Source organism: Strongylocentrotus purpuratus, unplaced genomic scaffold (assembly GCF_000002235.5).
Source record: "Strongylocentrotus purpuratus isolate Spur 01 unplaced genomic scaffold, Spur_5.0 spur5_scaffold_11, whole genome shotgun sequence".
NCBI classification, from domain to species: domain Eukaryota; kingdom Metazoa; phylum Echinodermata; class Echinoidea; order Camarodonta; family Strongylocentrotidae; genus Strongylocentrotus; species Strongylocentrotus purpuratus.
This window is the reverse complement of record NW_022145596.1, coordinates 25938998-25957323: the sequence shown is the minus strand read 5'-3', so window position 1 is coordinate 25957323 and position 18326 is coordinate 25938998. Positions and strand designations below refer to the sequence as shown.

Below are 18326 nucleotides of genomic sequence, written 5' to 3'. Positions count from 1 at the left end.
ACCATTGATGCAATTGAATTTGAGAAGAATTGTTTTGTAATGAATTTAGAACCCAATGGGTAGCCAGTTCAATTGACTTGGGTGAACCTTTTTTTTTGAATAGCTATAATTTCTCAAGATGGGTTGCAGTGGCATCATAGAGTAGACCATTGCAGTAATCTAAGCGGCTGGTGATGAAGGCATGGATAATGAATAACCTCTGGTCTAGATACTTGCAAATTCGACGGATATTGGGATCCCTAAAACTCTGATATTCACATGCAATTCTGTCCAATAATTTATGTCCTACAGCCGTATTTTAAAATACACACACATAGCCATGTGAATGAATACTCTTATAGGCCTCGTTGAGAGCTATTTTTTTTACCTCACTTTCCTCTTTTTTAAATGTAAAATGGTTATATTTTGCCGAGGCATTTAAAAAAAATTGGTTAACTATGTTGTGTCTTAACGGAGCTTACTTAACAATTCTTTTCTTGGTTTCTGATCGTAGGTGAAGGAAGTGAAGGTGAAGAGAGCGGGATGTCCGCTGAGGAGAGAGAAAGCGTCTACAGTCGTTTAGAAGAGTCTAGACTACAGCTAGAGAAGGAGCTTGGATGCGACACATTCCTCAAAGCATACAAGTCAATACAGGTCAGTCTCTAGTCTTGTGTGTATGGTCTTTTACTATTCTCCTTAGTTTATACAACTTGCTCATTCTTTTTTATGTGTATTCGTTTTAAAAAAGACAAGGCCTGGCTATATAAGAAAAATAATTGTAAATATTTTGGTACAATTCTTGGTTTCGAAATTTGGGGTTGAAGATCTATTTTTCTTTGCAGATGCTTTGCACATTGATAGTCACTTCACCATTATTTGAGTGCAGTATCTACAAGACTATACAAGACAAAGTCGTCAGACATTTATTTTTGGTCTATTTCATGTCTGTCTTGGAAATCTCAGCATTAGCCACGTGTTGAAAGTTGACAATACTTAAAAGTACACATTGGACCTTGCAGACTATGTGCAAAGAAGTTGAGCTAATTTTGCAAACATTCTGATCACTATCAGTTATGAGATTGTGTCAAATTGGCCACACAATGGTTTGGATTAGGTAGGAAAGGCACTGCCTGTGCATGTTCTCAACCCACAGCACTGTATGTGAAAGAGTAACTTTGGTGTCCTGTTACGCTTAAGCAGGGCTCCCACTTAGCCGAGTTGGAGCCTCGAGTTGTGGCAAGCTGGCTTGATCTTATGGCAAGCCGTTTTATCATTAAAACATATTTCTTGACATCAAGAAATCAATTCTTGATATCAAAAAACTATTTTACGTTGTAAAGCAATGGTAATTCGTGATAACAAGAATTCAATTTTGTGATATCAAGAAATATGTTTTAATGATAAGTCTGCTTGCCATAAGATCTAGCCAGCTTGCCACAACTCGTGGCTCCAACTCTGCCAAGTGGGAGCCCTGCTTTAGACATTCCAATCAGTTATCATACCTGCCAACCACCCCGATTTAGGCGGAGTTCCTCCGCATTTTTCATACCAACTCCGAATTCCGAGTGCATGCCTCAAAACTCCGATTTTTTTAAATTTTAAAATATTTTTAAAACAACGACTGTTGCATAAGACTAAAGCATAACACAGCACATGATAACCAGATCACGCCGACATCCGCGCTCGCGCTCGCGCTCATATAAGATATACACAGCGCAGCCCGAACGTGATCGTTAGTTCCGTGTACTGCAGTCACTATCCACGTGTGCAAGCTATATCGATAAAGTGTGTGCGGACGTTGTACTAATACATACACGTACACTACATGCAGCGTTGTTGCATAGTAACTGCATGCGTATAACCCACGTGTATTTATATTACATGTGCAGTTAATACACCGTGCATAAACACTGTATACATTGGCGTGTTTTCTTCAATGCTTGTGCGATGACTGCGATCGTGGAAGCTTGTTATTTACCGGACTTCCTCGGATTTATTTTGGATTAACACTACTATATACCTTTGCAAAATAGGGCTCCTAACTGAGGTGGGTAGTGAAACATGTAGTTTTGTGAGTGTTCACATTTTGATATTTCAAAAATTGTTTATATGTGGGGCGAAAAGGTTGAAGGAAAAGGCCCATTTGCACCATTAAAATGGAGAGAAAAAAAATAGACCCTAAAGTCCTGTGTACCCCAATCCTTCGGTGGTTCGCGACCTCGTAGTCCATCCAGAAAAATTTACTCCTAATTTCTCTTGTCTCAGGTTGGCAGGTATGAGTTATGTCAGGAGAGACCTCAGGGTTATAGTGATCAACCCATTGACTACTGAATTCATTTATTGCCATAGGCTTAACACGTGGGCAACCCGGTACCTTGAAGCAAGGGTTAAGGGCATCGTTAAACAATTTTTCCAGTTTTACAAATCTGAGATGCATGGCCCTACGGGTTATCAGTGTCTGTGATATGGTGTAATATTGAAGCCCTAAACAAATTGCGCTTCAAATTGATCATGATCTTTGAGTGACCGGTTTTACCATACTCATTTTCCCCAATAGACCGTAGTGTTATAAAAACCGTTGTGAAAACTTTTTTTGAAATTTTGATTTCCAATCATAAATATCTTGATAATCAGACAGGCGATCGGCTTGTAAAAGTCATGGGATTCCTGACAGACCTAAAGGTTTATAGTTATGATTGCAGCATGAGCTAAATCCAGGATTTTTTTTAGAATCTGAGGCAAAGTTACCCATTTAACATTTTAATATCGCTTTTCCCTTCCCAGGTACAGGTGATGGTAATACAATCAAAACCTGTCTACAGTGACTGCCCAAGGGAAACACAAAAAGTGGTCTTTGTAGACAGATTCCTTTAGTACATGTTTCAATGAGAAACCATTTTCAAGGGAAACAAAAAAAAAATGTGGTCCTTGTAAACAGGTAGTCTTTGTAGACAGATGGTCTCTATTAACCCATAGAATGCCATGAGGCTGCATGCATGCTACCGTTAAAGTGCTTTGTACATGCGAGCAAACCATTGCTATGCTGCCGTGTGCCTCCAAAGGCGCATTCGTAATAGCAATTATTGTTCATGCTTATTGGACTGGGCTGTGTGTTTCACACTTGCTATTCATAGAATCATCGCGTTAATCAGATTATCTCCAAAACAAACTGGCACGGGGGGGGGGGGGGGGGGGGGGGGGGGGGGCTTGGCACAATGGGGATTAGCCCTGTGGCATGATAAAGAGTTAAAAGCAGGTTTGACTGTAATGTTTCCTTCCTTTGTCTACCTTTACTGTTTAGGCAATGCATGAAGATGAAGATGAGAACATTGAGGAAGGAACTAAGCGTGTGAGCACCATCCTCGGAGAGGGCAAAGGTCAAGTATATACCAAGATCCTCCAGCTTGTCATGGCTGACGGAGCATACACTGAAGGTAAGAACCAACAATAGAGGGCTCACTTTGGGTGTTAGGATTAACACTTAAAGATTATAGGTATACAGTTTTAGTGAGTTGTTTTCCTAATATGGGTTCCCCCTTTTTTGTAACTTGTAATTCTTTGTTGTCTTGTTCAAATTCACCCCTTCCATACTTTGACTTCTTGCATTTGATACCTAGTGTCTCTATCCCTCCTCCCTCCCTTCCTCCATTCCTCACTTTCTCCCTTCCTCACTCCATTCCTCCCCCCCTCTCTCTCTCTCTCTCTCTCTCTCTCTCTTTATTTATTGTACTCCTGATTAGTACACCTTGTTCTAGATTTTTCTATTCCTGAATCTCTCTTTTTTTCAGACATCTGCTGCACGTAATACAGGCATTTATTTTGTTGTTCCTGTCGTTGTATTTTCCAGCACCTGGTATTGTGCTAGTTTTGTGCAGTGAGAAGTTCACCTGCATTGTGATAACAAAACAACACATTGTCGTCTGACCCCCGAATTGCTGTCACATTTAATCTCTTGGTCTGATCTCATTTGCATGGCGTTATTCTTAGTTGAACATTATAAAAGTGTTTAAAAAAGGATAGTTAACATAATTATCAAAATGATTTCAAACATAGCCTCTATCCACAATAAACCCTCTGTTTGTTACTGATATTTTACCAGATGTTCAACTTATATTTCTTTAGGAAAATGTGAATTTGAGGATTTATTGAAAATGAATAAAATGAAGAGTTCCCCAGTGTGATTTGAGTATTATTAGTTTGATGTAACTTAGTTTCAGTGTCATTGTGTCGGTGTTCAGCATTCAATGATGTTATTGAATTCGAAATGCTTATGTAAGATCATAATTTCAATAGTAATGTAGAATAATTATACATTATTATGTCTGATATTCTGCAATGTTTGGATTATACAGTTACATCTGTTTTTTATAAATCACTCTGTTATTATGAAATTTCTTTTAGAGTTATTTCATTAGCATGGCATTAATTTTTTTTTTGAACATTATAAAAGTGTTTTCAAAAGGCTAGTTTACATTTCCCAAAACAGTTAGGAGTTGATGTGTGCGTTAATCTGTTACTAATAGTTTGAGAAAAAAAAAGCTTTGGAAATTCACAGTTAAAATCATTATTATACTCTTGGGTGAAAAGATGTCGCTGTCTTATGATATTAAAATACATATTTTATTTCCCTTTTGGAATGCATGCAGAAAATATGATTTAATACAAGAGTTGTTTTTACAGTTACTTCACGTAATCTTCCAAATAAACTTATAAAGAATTTTTGAAAATATTTTGCCTTATTTCATTTTATTGACCGAAAAAGAAGCTTTTTCTCATATTTTACACAATACTGTAAGACACTGTTGAACTAACTGCCTGTATTTATTCTTGTTTATGTTTATAGATCATGATTAACTCCTCACGATTGAGATGCAACTACTCCAAAATAAGTGCATGTAAATATTTGATTTGCATTTTTTTTAATAATACAATATTTTTTTTTTTTAGGGGCATCTAATCATGATATGATTACATAATTCTCCATTTTGCTCTTTTTGTTGTTCTTTCGTACGGCATGAAAAATAGCGTTAAAGAACCAGAAAAACTAAACAATCCACTGCATGTGACTGTAATCATCATCAACATCACGACGATCATCAACACCATCATCATCATCATCCCGCTATCCTGCACCCTTTCATCTGTATACCAATAAATCCTACATGTACCTCATCGATCCTTCACTTAAAAGAATTATCCATTCAACTGACTCTTTTGGAGACTTGTTAAAATGTACATATTGATATTGCATAAAATTGGATTACAGCATGCAAAACTATGAAATCATGACAGCCAATGAAATTGATGATGTAAGACAGCACTTATTTTAAGATGAATTTGGAAAGAGATCCAATTAAAGGAAAAGTCCATCCTGATAATTGGCTGGTATTATCAAAATCAGAAAAGCAAGAGAAACAAATGGATGAAAGTTTGAGCAATATCCGTTTAAAATCAGGAAAGTTACAAATTGGCAACACCGTGACGTACCATGCGAGCCCCTCTCCAATTTGCTCTGTACAGAAAATTTCATTTACGACTTACGCACAAGTCGAAGTTTGCCTAAGTCTACACATTTCGCTCAGTCCCGTAAAGGTCGAATTAAGCAAGGTTGTCTGTATTCTAGTTTAGTCTATACTTTTAGTAAGGCATTATTATTGTTGTATTAAAGAATGCACGTCTCACACATGGTAACAGTTTCATTAAGTAGTGGTATATTAGGAGAGTATTATAATAGCATCTTGTGGAAATGTTAAAAGAGAATGGTTATATGGGAAAAGACTAATTTGCTCATAGGTAATCACATCTCATCTCGGCTTGTTTACTATGCCTAAAATGTTGTTGGGATTATATTATATGGTGATATTTGAGATCACTAGGTACATGTAGCTGCACATGGAGCACTTGTTTACCAGGTAATGGAAATGTCTGGGGCAATTTTGTTGTGTGTGGTTAATGATTAAGAATAGATAATTATGTTTGTTTTATTTTGTCAGTATGGAGCATTCATTTATGGTTCAAGCGACATACTAATGCTTACTTTGGTTCGTTGGGTACTAACCTTGTTATGTGTCACTAATAGAAAAAGTGTAAATTGTACTCTGGACATGTATGTGTATATACAGGTGAAATCATGGTTTTATTTGATCTAATGAAATATTCTCAAAATGTTTAATCATGCCTATTATATTGTCATATGAGTAGTAATACAAATTACAGCATAGTATGTCTATGATCATGTAGAAACCTTTATGTAACATTATATTGAAAAGTTATATAATGAGCTTTGTAAAATCGCTTGTAGATATATGCAGATATCAAAGTTTTTGCTAGGTCGCAAATCATATGTAAATCACCATTTGTCAACACATCTCAATGATCAATGTATCACCCGTCTCTCTTTCCCAACAGATAATGATGAATGAAGATGAGAAAGCAAGAAAATAGCAGAGAAAAAGACTCCTGGAAAGAAATTGTAAAGGAAACCACTATCAGGTGACCTTGTAAATCTTGTTAATGGACAAAACTGTCAGGTGACATGATACCATTGTCAGGTGACCATGTACAGGGAATGGATGTCAGGTGACATTGTGCCGATGTCAAGTTACCATGTAAAGGGAGTGAGTGTCAGGTGACTTTGTACTAATTGTCAGGTGATGCACATGTAAGGTTCCATATTGAAGTTGGTTCATTTGATCATGCCGAAGGAAGAAAAGAAATTGATTGATGAAAAATATATATTACGCAATATGCTGTAGAGTGTAGTCAGCCTTCCTATAAAAATGTCATTCTGTAGATTTTTAAAAGAGTAATTGGAAACTCTGTTAAATATTCATGCCTGTGTTCTTATGGTGTCACTAGCATAGAAAAAGAACATGTTGTGCACCGTAAACAGTCAAAGATGAAAGAGAGATATATCAGGTAAACCAAGGAAAAGCCTTTTATCTCAAGGTATACAGCATTTTTATTATTTAAAGAATGTACGTCTCGCCCTTGGAACATGTTCATTGAGATTTTGTGGTAGGAGAGTAATTATGATAGCATCTTGTGGAAATGTTTTTATCTCAAGTCAAGTGATGAAGAATATTCAATTCATAATTTGCGGATAGTACATATGTATGAATAATTAGGATCATTTGTATATGTTTGCCTTGTACAGGTGTAGTAAAAAAAAACGATTGTTGTGGAATGTGTGCATACATAGAAGAGTTAATAATTTCAGAGGGCTTTCTTTATGTATGTTAGGTTTATTTGCCAGTGTTTACTTGGGTGGTGATTGGAAATGGAGTTTGTGAGTATTAGCAGCCCCCCCCCCCCCCCCTGCTCTGGAGTCGAAATCACCGCATGCGTGTTACCAAAATGTCCGGTAAAGGGGTACTTTTCACGCATCAAAGTCCGGCTCGTACATATACAAAATTGACTTTACACACCGGACTTAGAGGGTGTTTTCACAAGGAGGGAACACGCATATGCGTACCCTAAATAACACTGAGAGGGGGGGGGGGCGGGATTAGCAGTCGCATTTGTAACATAAAATTACTGCAACAAATAACACAACAGTAGTAGCAATACCCATATTTTGTAGATGGATTTTATCTTGCCCTGCGATAGGATCAACAGTATACATGAAAATATTGTTAATGATGTACAGAGCAGATAGGTTTTGCTCTTGAATATTGTGATCCTATGTTGAGTCTAGAGTTGGGTTGAGGAACATAGTAAGTTTGCGGTAATACTAATAGTCCTGTTTCAAAGTTCTTGCACTAGGGTATACCACTGAATTACATGAATGTCAAATATACTTGTCCTTTTCAAACTATTAGAAACCCTCATGTGTTGCGATAATCAAGCTCTCCAAAAGTCTAGAATACTAGACACAAAACCTCACCATATTGTTTAGAGTATAGCAATTCTCTCCTCTTCACGATATGGCATCTATTGCAAACTTCATTTTGCAAAGCATTATATTGATTATGAATGGATTATTTAGAAATTGTTGTAATATATGTGTGTGTGAATTTATTTAGTATGCTTGCATAATGCTGGAGCTAGGAAGAATGTGCTCAATTATCGTCATCTCGCATGTACATTTCGGACGTGTGCTGGTCCATTACATAATATTTCTTTTAAAGTATCTTTTTTGTGTATATTGTGCAAATGTAATTCCTCCGTCCTCTCTTTACATTTATCAATAGTATTTGTATCTTTTGCATTCCAATAAAGTAATGATATTGATTAAGGTTTGACCAGTGAAGAATGTTGCTTGTAAATCAAAGTACTACTAAATGTGATACATACAAGATTTGCTTGATTTGGATTTAACCTGTCATGTCTAGAAAAAAAAATAGTACATATGATATGTAGCTAAAGTTATATGATCGTTTATTAAACCAGTAGTGCACCAATTGTTTTTTTCTTGCTGTACTGATGTGAATGTAGAGTAAAACAGTACTTGTAATGACCTAGGTAATAAACAGTACTTAAAAGACGTCAAACCTGTAACACACTAGATGGTTTTAAAAAGATTAGGAGAGAAGCCTCACCCTGTATTCAAATATATATGTATTCATTAGAATTTTATTCATTTTAGTGGAAATAGTCTCCCATTCTGTCATTTGTATCTGAAAGTGTAAGGAGTATTCCCTTGACAATTTAATTTGCTTTACTTTGTTAATTTTAAATAGCAGCTTTACTCTTTCATGGACCTTACACCCTGCATGCATTAATTGTTGCTGTGTCAGGCAAGCCTTGGGGAAGGCCATCAAGACTATCGTATCAATAGGTAAATGTAAAATATGAATAAAGTGGTGAATTTGATTTAATTATTTGGATGAACTCATCTGTATAGTTTTTTAAGGTATTCGTAACTTCATATAGTGTAAATACGTATAGCATGTATTTGGATAGCATACTTGAATATACTGTTTGGATAATGCTGCTGTAAAGTTTATAGTTCAGTAAATGTATTCCTACATTGCATACTTGTATTCAGATAGAATTGTATTCTAGATAACACTGTCAAACTTTGTAGGTTAGGATTCATGTAGGGTATAACATGCTGGTCAACTGTATACATGTACAAACAAAAATTGACCAATGCAGAACTCTCCCACTCCTTGGGAATGTGCTGATAAATATGGCAGCTTCATGAAGGTATATGTACGGTATACAGATTCTAACGTTTTGTTAGCGTCAACAATCACCCTTGATTGCTTTCACATTGAGCATTGTTGACCGGTCATGTAATGAGCCTTGTTCATACATGATCAAGGTTAAAACGCTTTCAGGACAGGATTTATATTTAAGGCTAAATTGATCGCATATTTTTCTTCAAATGGGCAACACTGATATTTGTGTTTTATTGCTACATTTGATATCTCCAAGAACAAATAACATGGACGAGAATATGTCGAGAAGTTGGAAGAAAAAAATTATCAATTTTGATAGAAAAACAATGACTTTGAATATCTCAACGTTTTAAGCAATTTAAGGATTATAAAGCTTAATGTTCTTTTTGAAAGTCCTAGTATTAAACACGGTAGTCATGGACCAAGAATGTATGCTGTGTGTGTGCAGAAATGTCTGCCCTTTCTTCCCTTGCATGTGGTATATTTTTTAGGGCTCTTAATCAAGTTATTGAGCCAAACCTCAAAATCTGCAATGATCGTCTTGAAGGGGTCGATTGCCACAAAATACCGGTACCCCTAACCACAGGTATACCTATCTGTGCATTACCAGATACAAAGTTGTATGTTCATTATGTTACATAAATCATTCCATAGAGAGATTATATTTCATTTCATTAGATGTACTTAGTCTGTACTGTGTAGTCCTCAAGCCCTACGTACTGCATCAACCTCCTAGTCCATTGAAAATTGTCCATTTTTATAGCCAAAGATATATCTCTCGAGGCCCAGTGTTAATTGTTAATTGTGATAATTGTGAACTATAACTAATACAGTCAAACCCGTCTATAGAGACCGCCCAAGGGAAACATCGAAAAGTGGTCTTTATAGATAGGTTCCTTTAGTACATGTTTCAATGAGAAACCATTTTCAAGGGAAACAAGAAATGTGGTCTTTGTAGACAGGTGGTCACTAAAGCAGGTCTGACTGTACATGTAGATATTATAACTGCCCAGTATTGTGATAATTGTGAACTTAAGTTGATAGACATTTTTCCTCAGTAATAGGGACTTTAAGATTTGCGTGGACCAATACGTGTGACGTCCATTCAAGGCAGTGCATTAGAAGGACGTCGATGGTAGCAATCCACGTTGTCGTTGTGCAAATCTAAAAGTTCCTAATGTCATTTTGACTGAGCCGTGGGACTGATTATTCCAGTCATCTGTGTCTATGTTGAAGGGTGATGAAGTGTTCCATTGGAAAGTGTACTTACAATCTTCAGCATGTTCAATGTTCCCCATCTCTTTCTATGCATCTGTTAATTAGACATTCTTCAATAAATGAATACATGTATCCATAAAAGCAAAATATTTGTTGAAGCATGCTTTAATTCAGTCAGTGTGTATGCCATTGGTGTATTTATTTATTTTTTCCCTTTTTTTCTTCAGCCTGGCAATAAAAAAGGTACATGTCACGTATTCCAAAACTTTAAAAAATGTTTTTAAAGTGGGGGTGTTTTTTAAATGGGACAGGAGGGACATGGACTGGAAAACAAGAATGAAAGCTGATTAAAAGAAAGAAGAAAATAGTTTGCCGTTACGGAGATTATAACACACTTTCATTTGCTTGAAGAGAAACACTGCTGCAGATTACACATCTTTTCATACAGGTATACAATGTAGTTGTTTGTCTTAAAAACATGTTTATTCGTTGTTTCAAAGAAGATTCAACCGTCTTGCAAACAAAATAATGTCTTATAATTACCTTCTTTCTTTAATTAAAATTAATGATTACTGAAACACAGTTTTCAAAACAATTATGTTTGCTTCAACATTTTAAAACAGTTATCTACTACAACATTTATTAGTATTTTGTATTGCTTTAAATAGCTTTGTAAAGTGCAAAAGTCCTTAGAAATAAACTACTAAACCAAGGTATAATGCAATTTTACCCGTTTTGTAGTAGTATTATGGATATCCCGCCTCTTCTTTCTGGCACGTACACCCCTTGCACTGCTATCGCGAGTTAAAAAAAGGTCTCAAATCTCAATGACAGCATAACTAAGAGAGGTATGACTTCATTAAAAACAAGGTGTAAAACAATAAGTACAACACACCGAAGCATCTTAATCTAAGTAACGGCACGATTTTAAGAAAAGTTAATGGTGCAGATAAATACACAAGAAATATGTACAGCCCAAATCGAGCAATCATTTATAAAACTGAGCCTTCGCCAATTAGGCATCCATTTTAAGTATGCATCTATAGGGCAAATAAGATGAGGTCAAGTGACAACCTGTCAGGCAAGATCAAACTTTGAGAATGTACAATTTTGGGGGAGGGGTCGTCTTTTATCGATTTCTGTTTATTGATTATAATAACATTTGGGAATGTGCCTAATAAGAGTATAGACTTATATAGCTGGGATTTATGCACTATGAAAGCCTATAAACATTGGGGGGATGTTTACATAGACCATCCCCCTTGGTCAATCCCCCCCCCCCCCCCCTTCCCTGGATCTCCGCCTATGGCTGCTGATGCCCGGCCATCTGCTGCTGTGGTACAGACTGACCAGCAACCTGCATGTTGCCTTGCTGCAGCTGCCAGTGTTGCTGCTGCTGTTGCATCTGCTGCTGATGCGCTAACCTTTGCCTGTCGAAGGCAGCCATCAGTTGTGGGTTGGAGTTCAGAATGGTCAGCACCTGCGTCTGTTGCTGAGGCGAGTGTGGAGACTTCAGCGTCTGCAACAACTGCTGCAGCGCCTGCTGTGGCACGGTGTTCCGCTGCGGAGGTATCTGCTGCTGACCTGGTTGAGGCACCTGAGTCATGTGGTTTGGCTGCGGTTGGGCCGCATTGTGAATGACCAAGCCTTGCTGCATGACAGGCACTTGATCCTGATGCATAGGCCCTCTGCACTGACCCAGTTGGTTTATGGATGTAAGTTGAGGCACCTGATTTATGTGGTTTTGCTGCGGTTGGGCCGCATTGTGAATGATCATGCCTTGTACATGTTGCTGCATGACAGGCACTTGGTCCTGAAGCTCCCGATGCATAGGTCCTCTGCACTGACCCAGTTGGTTCATAGATGTTACACAAACTCCAGGAGGCATTGAAATGGATTCCTGCAACTGTCCACCATGCTGTTGCTGTTGTTGCTGCATCTTAATTTGGTGCCAGTGACAGTTTTTCAGATTAGGGTTTCCTCGCTGAGCGGTTGGCGGCAGGTGTAGCTGAAACAGTCCTGCATTGGTTGTGCAATTTGGAAAAAGGTAGATGATTACATGTACAGCTATATGTGTTGTCTACGAAAGTCTCTCCCACATAAAATTCAAACATGTTTTTTTTCCTCTAATTCGATACCAGTAATTTACAAATGTTGCTGAAATAACATGATTTTCCGGATTTTTTTCTCTATTTTTTCTATAAATTATATTTTCTATGCCTTCATTGGGAAATTACAAATTCCCAAATGTACGGTCAGGCAAAAAATATTGCTTATTTAATCCTTCATGTCAAGGCCTGCAGAACAGCAGGGCTTGAGGGTTTGATGCTCATTTGACCATATAATACCTAAAACCCCTGAGCTTCCAATGGCCCTGCCCTCTGGACCCCACCAAGGGCCCTAAGGCGGCCCCTGGATGCTGACAGTTTTTAAACGCCTAAAACCCCTGAGCTTCATATGGGGCTCGGCCCTGTGGACCCCACACTAATTATTGACCTGCCAGTGTCACAAATAAGGTATCTTAAATGGCAAGTCCACTCCAATAATAACATAGGCCTCTACTTTCAATAGAAGCAGAAAATCAGACAAACCAATCAAAAAAAAGTTAGAGTAAAATCGGATAACTAGTAAGAAAGTTATGAATTTTTGATGACATGAACAACTTTGAAAATCACAAGACATATTAGCAACTCACTCATGAGTCTGTGACGTCTTTGTCTCACTAGACTCTATCCATTAGACCTAGAAATTATTTTCTTTATATTGATAATATAAATGTCCTACTTTCTCCCTAAGAATCTTATTTATTTACACCAGCATCCAAGTTTGGATGCCAATATTTTAAAGTAGGCTGGGTCTATATACACACACATATCTATGTGAATCTAGATCTAGGCCTTCTTGCCATGCTTGCGGAGAGCTACTTTTTTCACGCCCACTTTCCTCTTGTTTAAAGTTCATGTAAAATGGTTATATTTTTCTGTGGATTTTTTTTTAGTTGATTACTAGATCTAGCTAGACCTAGACCTAGAAAAGTCTATAGCTAATTAGCTATGTTGTGTCTTAACGGAGCTTACTTACGGGTTTAATATTTTCTTGGTTTCTGATCCAAAGCTATATCAGATATTGATCTAGCTAGGTGAAGGAGGTGAAGGAAGTGAAGGAGAAGAGAGTGGGATCCCGATGTCCGCTGAGGAGATCGAGAGAGAAAGGCCAGATTGAAGTGCACTAGATCTGCTATGGCGCTATATCGAAAGGATGCGGCGCGGTGGTGCGTTGAAACTTCAACGCATCCCTTTCGAGAAATGATTCCAGATATTGGTGTTAATCTACACCAGTAGGAGTTGTCAAATCACCAAAAGTGGAATTGAAAGTATCTAATTCCAGAAAATGGTGTCAAGTAACACCAGAGGAGTTGTCCGATATAGATACCAAGAAAGTGTTAAATTGAACACCCTTGGTGTTAATTTGAACACTCTGGTTTTTGCAGTGAACTAACATAAGAAAAAGATGATCATGATGGGGGAAGTTTTCTATATAGAGGGAGCAAGTAGAGCTTTAAAAGCAACAAAATAAAACAAACTATTACTAATACAATAAAATACAATACAATTGAGTTGAATGGAATTAACTACTTGTGTGCGCCCAGGGGCGTACGCAGGATTTTTTCAAGGGGGGAGGGGGGGGGTTTTAAAATATTTTGCTCCCGAAAATTTGAAAATCGCGCGGGGGGGGGGGGGGTAAGCGGACACAAAGTAGGGTTTCGAGAAGGGTTTTGAATGATTCAGGGGATGGGACATCGGTGGTTGATCCAGGAATTTCTTACGACAGAGTGAGGCTTTAGCGGCGAGGGCACGGAGCGACCAAGCGAGGGTGGGTCTGGGAGGGGTTTCTGACCTCTTCCCAGAGTAGGAAGCATTTGCAATTTTAGATCCATTTTAGACACATTTTCAGGCACTTCCTGGAGTAATATGACGTAAAATTGCTTTCTCCTATCCCCTCCAAGAGTTTTTCAGTGGGGGGAGGGGAGCGGGGAAGGGGGGGGGGGTGTAGAGGCCACTGATTACGACAAAACTAGCCACCAATTACCGACAAATAAATTAATGCCAATGCCCCAATGTCTACAAATTCAACCCTATGTAAACCCGGGGTCAGGAACTAAGTTTCAGTTTTCCCCTTCCCAGGGGCGGATCTAGCTTTTTGCTAAGGGGGGGGGGTTTGACCAAAATAATGACGATGCAGAGCATCGTCCACGAGCCGCGTAGCGGCGAGCCGATTTTTTTGGGGGTGTTTATTTGAACCCCGTAAGTGATGTTTTCCTGGCATCTATTAACACAATGGAGACCATAAAAAGCAGTGCATGATAACGTCTTTTTAAATCAAGTAACAGCTTAATACACAGTTATATCCAGCCTTTTTATCATGTGTTTGGTTAAGTTACCAGATGAGTTGAATATCTTCTCACAATATTTGCACTTGAAAGGGTTTCTCTCCAGCGTGCGTTCTTTTTTTTCTTTTTTTTTTCTTTCTTTTTTTTTTTTTTTTTTTTTTTTTTTTGGGGGGGCCGCCCAAGGGGGGGGGGGGGTTTGAACCCCCTAAACCCCCCCCCGTAGATCCGCGCCTGCTTCCGCGCAACGCGCGGGAGCTTTGACATTTCATTAAATTATTAGAGAAAGAAGACGATCCGTTGTACCGTTCCCGATTCTTAATTCTTGTTTCGCCCCTCCCGCGCGAAGCGCAGAAGCTATGACGTTTCATTAACTTATTAGAGAAAGAAGACGATTCATTGTACCGTTCTCCACTCATAATCCTTGTCTGAATTCAGTCGCCCCCCCCCCCCCACCCGCACGAAGCGCGGAAGCTTTTGACGTTTCAATAAATTATTACTCTTAATCCTTGTCTGAATTCATTTTCGCCCATCCCGCGCGAAGCGCGGAAGCTTTCATATTTCATTAAATTATTATAGAAAGAAGACAATTCTTTGGATACCGTTCTTGACTTTATTCCTAGTCTGAATTCAGTTGCCCCCCCCCCCCGCGAAGCGTGGAAGCTTTGCCGTTTCATATAAGTATTAAAGAAAGAAGACGATTCGTTGTACCGTTCTCTACTCTTAATCCTTGTCTAAATTCAGTTTCCCCACAGGGCCCCTTAACGGTACACGTGCAGTGTGACATGATTTGCATTTTATTGATGAGTTTTTTAATCTGAATGAGATACCCTGTACAAATGGGTCCTGTGAAATAAATAAATTAATTAATAAATGTACGTATGGAACGTTCGTTTGCAAATCTTTGCATGCACAGCCCGAGTAGTGGGTAGCATGTTTTCTCCCGGCAGTGCTTGTCGCATTGGCTTCTGGAAAGGAATTTTCTACTATTGTTACTGTTAGTGGCCAGCACTAAGGCCCATTAGTGACTATAAAAAAAAAAATATATGCTCTTCCTTCGCTATTTGGGAATGTGTCAGTTTGCAACAGAAATTGAGAAACTCGGATTTTGTTGAAAATCATGTGATATCACTATTCAAGAACATTTATAAATCACGTGTATGGAATTGAAAATAAGTCATGGTTCAATTTCAATGGGGGCCCGGGGGGCACCAGTACGCCAGTGTGTGTGTGTGGGGGGGGGGGTGGGTAGTGAGCACTAATTTTTTTATTTTGCTCCCGAAAATTTGAAAATCGCGCCGGGCTCAGTGGGGGGGGGGGGTAGTGAGCACAATTTTGTTTGAGGGGGCTCTCGAAAATTTGAAAAATCGCGCCCCCATCTCCAAAAAAAGGTAATATTAACGTGTTCTTATACGTTTTTTTCCCAAGGGGCGGCCCCCCCCCTCCCTGGATCCGCCACTGGTATGGAGACAGGTCCTTCGCCAAAGCTGCACCCGTTCTCTGGAACACTCTTCCTTCTCATCTTAGACAACTAGACTCAACAGAACAATTTAAATCACAGTTGAAAGCGTATATATTTATCTGATGTTTAGGTTTCATTACCCAAAGAACTATAATATGTCGAACTGTTTTATGTCTACGTCGGTATCTGTTTATCCCATATTTGAATATCTGTTTATATAATATTTGAATTCCTGCATGTTTATGTAAAAAATTGTTGAACTGTTTTGTGTAATCTGCATATTCATTTTTTGTCGCGCCTTGATCAAAAGTTTCGAATATGTGCGCGTTATAAATTCATATTATTATTACTATTATTATTTAAATTACCAGTTTGGAGGTCTGAAACTGTTGATTAAAGCACAAAGGGCTATTTGGGTTTTAAAAAACTTAGAAAATGAAATGAAATGGAAGCAGTATGTGACAAAACACTTTGGCGGGAAATTCATATTTTCATGTTACTATTAATTTCCTTGGACTGTTAAAGATAACTTTGCCACAATTTTATATTAATCTATTGGAAGTTTGGATGGATACGAGGGATTTTCAGATGAAATATGAACCATAAAGGAAATGAGATGATTTTTAATAACAAATTCATACGAGTAAAAAGGAAGTGCATATTTTACAAAAACCTATTCGATGAAAATATATATAAAATAAAAAATAATATAGACCAAAGTGGATCTTTTGCACATTTCCAACAGCTGGGATTAAATATAAATGACTTAAAAATAATACAGGTAATTTATGAAACACTTCCGCTTAGCTGGTAATGAATATGAAAAAAGACAGAGCTGTCAACCCTCCCGCATTTGGAGGGAGTCTCACGCCACCACGCTCCGAGTTCTCCCGCCGCCCCAAAAGCTCGTAGCGGGAGACTCCCGCCACCACGCCTTCCTCCCGCTCTCCCGCCAACGATGTAGAATCTCCCGGTTTATGAAAAAACCTCCCGCCAAACCGTACCGTATACCAAAAACAACAAAAAATGTGCTCCCCCCCCCCCCCCCCCCCCCCCCCCCGCTTATTCAGCGGCTGGCTGAGCCGTTGCGAAATTTTCCCGCTTATTCGGCGGCTGGCTGGATTTGGCACTTAATATTTTCTCCAAATTTTGTTTCTCCCTCCAAGCAGTTTCCCAGAGTTGACAGCCCTGAAGACAGTGATACGGTTTAACACAGTGGCGTACGCAGGATTTTTTCAAGGGGGGGGGGGGGGGGGTTTAACATTTTGAAATCGGGCAAAAAATTTCGCAAGACGCAGCCAGCCGCTGAATAAGCGAGGGGGGGGGGGGCGGGGTAAGAGGACACTTTTTTCTTTCTTTTTTGTCTCGAAATTTGCAAATTTGACATTTTGCTCCGTAAGGGGGGGGGGTAAGGTCCCTTTTTTTAAGGTCAGCCATTGGCATAATTTTTTTTTTCTTTTTCTTTTTTAATAAAAAAAAAAAAAAAAAAATCACAAAAGGGGGGGGGGGGTTGCTAAAAATTACACACTTAATACACCCATTAAAAATTAAAGGGGGGATTTAACCCCCGAAGGAGAGGGAAAGGGAATGGATAGGGGAGAGGGGAAAAGAAGGGGATATGTCCAAGGGATTAAAGAGGAAGAAAAGAAGGGAGAGGGTTTTAGGATAGATCATGTTTTAATGAAAGAAAAACTATTCAGTCTTATTCTCAGGAAAAAAATAATGCTTCTATTTTTTTGATGAAATAACTGTGTATTGCGGTAATATTTTCCTATTATGCGATTGTGATATATTTTAGTCCTATACATTGTGAAATTATAACCGATAAATTATGTTGTATTTATGTTCGCTTATCATATGATAAAAAAGCTTTGTTATAATTATGTTGCAGTTTGGTACGAAAAAGAATTGGAGTTTGAGAAATAAAATCATTGAATACAAAAGTTGTCATGTGATTCGCTTAATAAGTTCATGTTCATTTAAAGCTAAATGGCGAACAATTTCTCTTTGCAGACGGTAACTTTCAACACTCTAGTAAGTGCGATACATAATGGGTTATTTGAGAGGAGGGGTACTTTTAATCTGTCCGCTACCGCGGAGAAAGTACCCTCGATGATAAGTAGGTCGAGGTTGAAGAGCAAGGTCAAATCTATCG

General features: G+C 38.3%; 2 protein-coding genes across 6 annotated transcripts in view; one reads left to right on the top strand and one right to left on the bottom strand.

Annotated features, from left to right (window-relative positions):
- The window catches only part of LOC577477 (serine/threonine-protein kinase Nek1), a 40656-nt gene extending 33978 nt beyond the window's left edge, over positions 1-6678 (top strand). For 3 of the 5 annotated variants that reach the window (XM_030981006.1, XM_030981005.1, XM_030981004.1), the window contains exons 35-37: positions 494-633; positions 3281-3413; positions 5005-5115. In XM_030981006.1, the coding sequence (XP_030836866.1) occupies positions 494-633; positions 3281-3413; positions 5005-5027 (296 nt within the window). In that variant the 3' untranslated portion in view covers positions 5028-5115. Of the gene's footprint in view, positions 1-493; positions 634-3280; positions 3414-4822; positions 4875-5004; positions 5116-6387 lie in introns of those variants that run through there. The other 2 variants (XM_030981008.1, XM_030981007.1) reach the window with 2 other exon arrangements.
- A 5535-nt stretch (positions 6679-12213) lies between these two features.
- The window catches only part of LOC577224 (CREB-binding protein), a 51909-nt gene continuing 45796 nt past the window's right edge, over positions 12214-18326 (bottom strand). Inside the window, exon 28 of the mRNA XM_030981002.1 lies at positions 12214-12341. Within this exon, the coding sequence (XP_030836862.1) occupies positions 12288-12341 (54 nt within the window). The 3' untranslated portion in view covers positions 12214-12287. The remainder of the gene's footprint in view (positions 12342-18326) is intronic.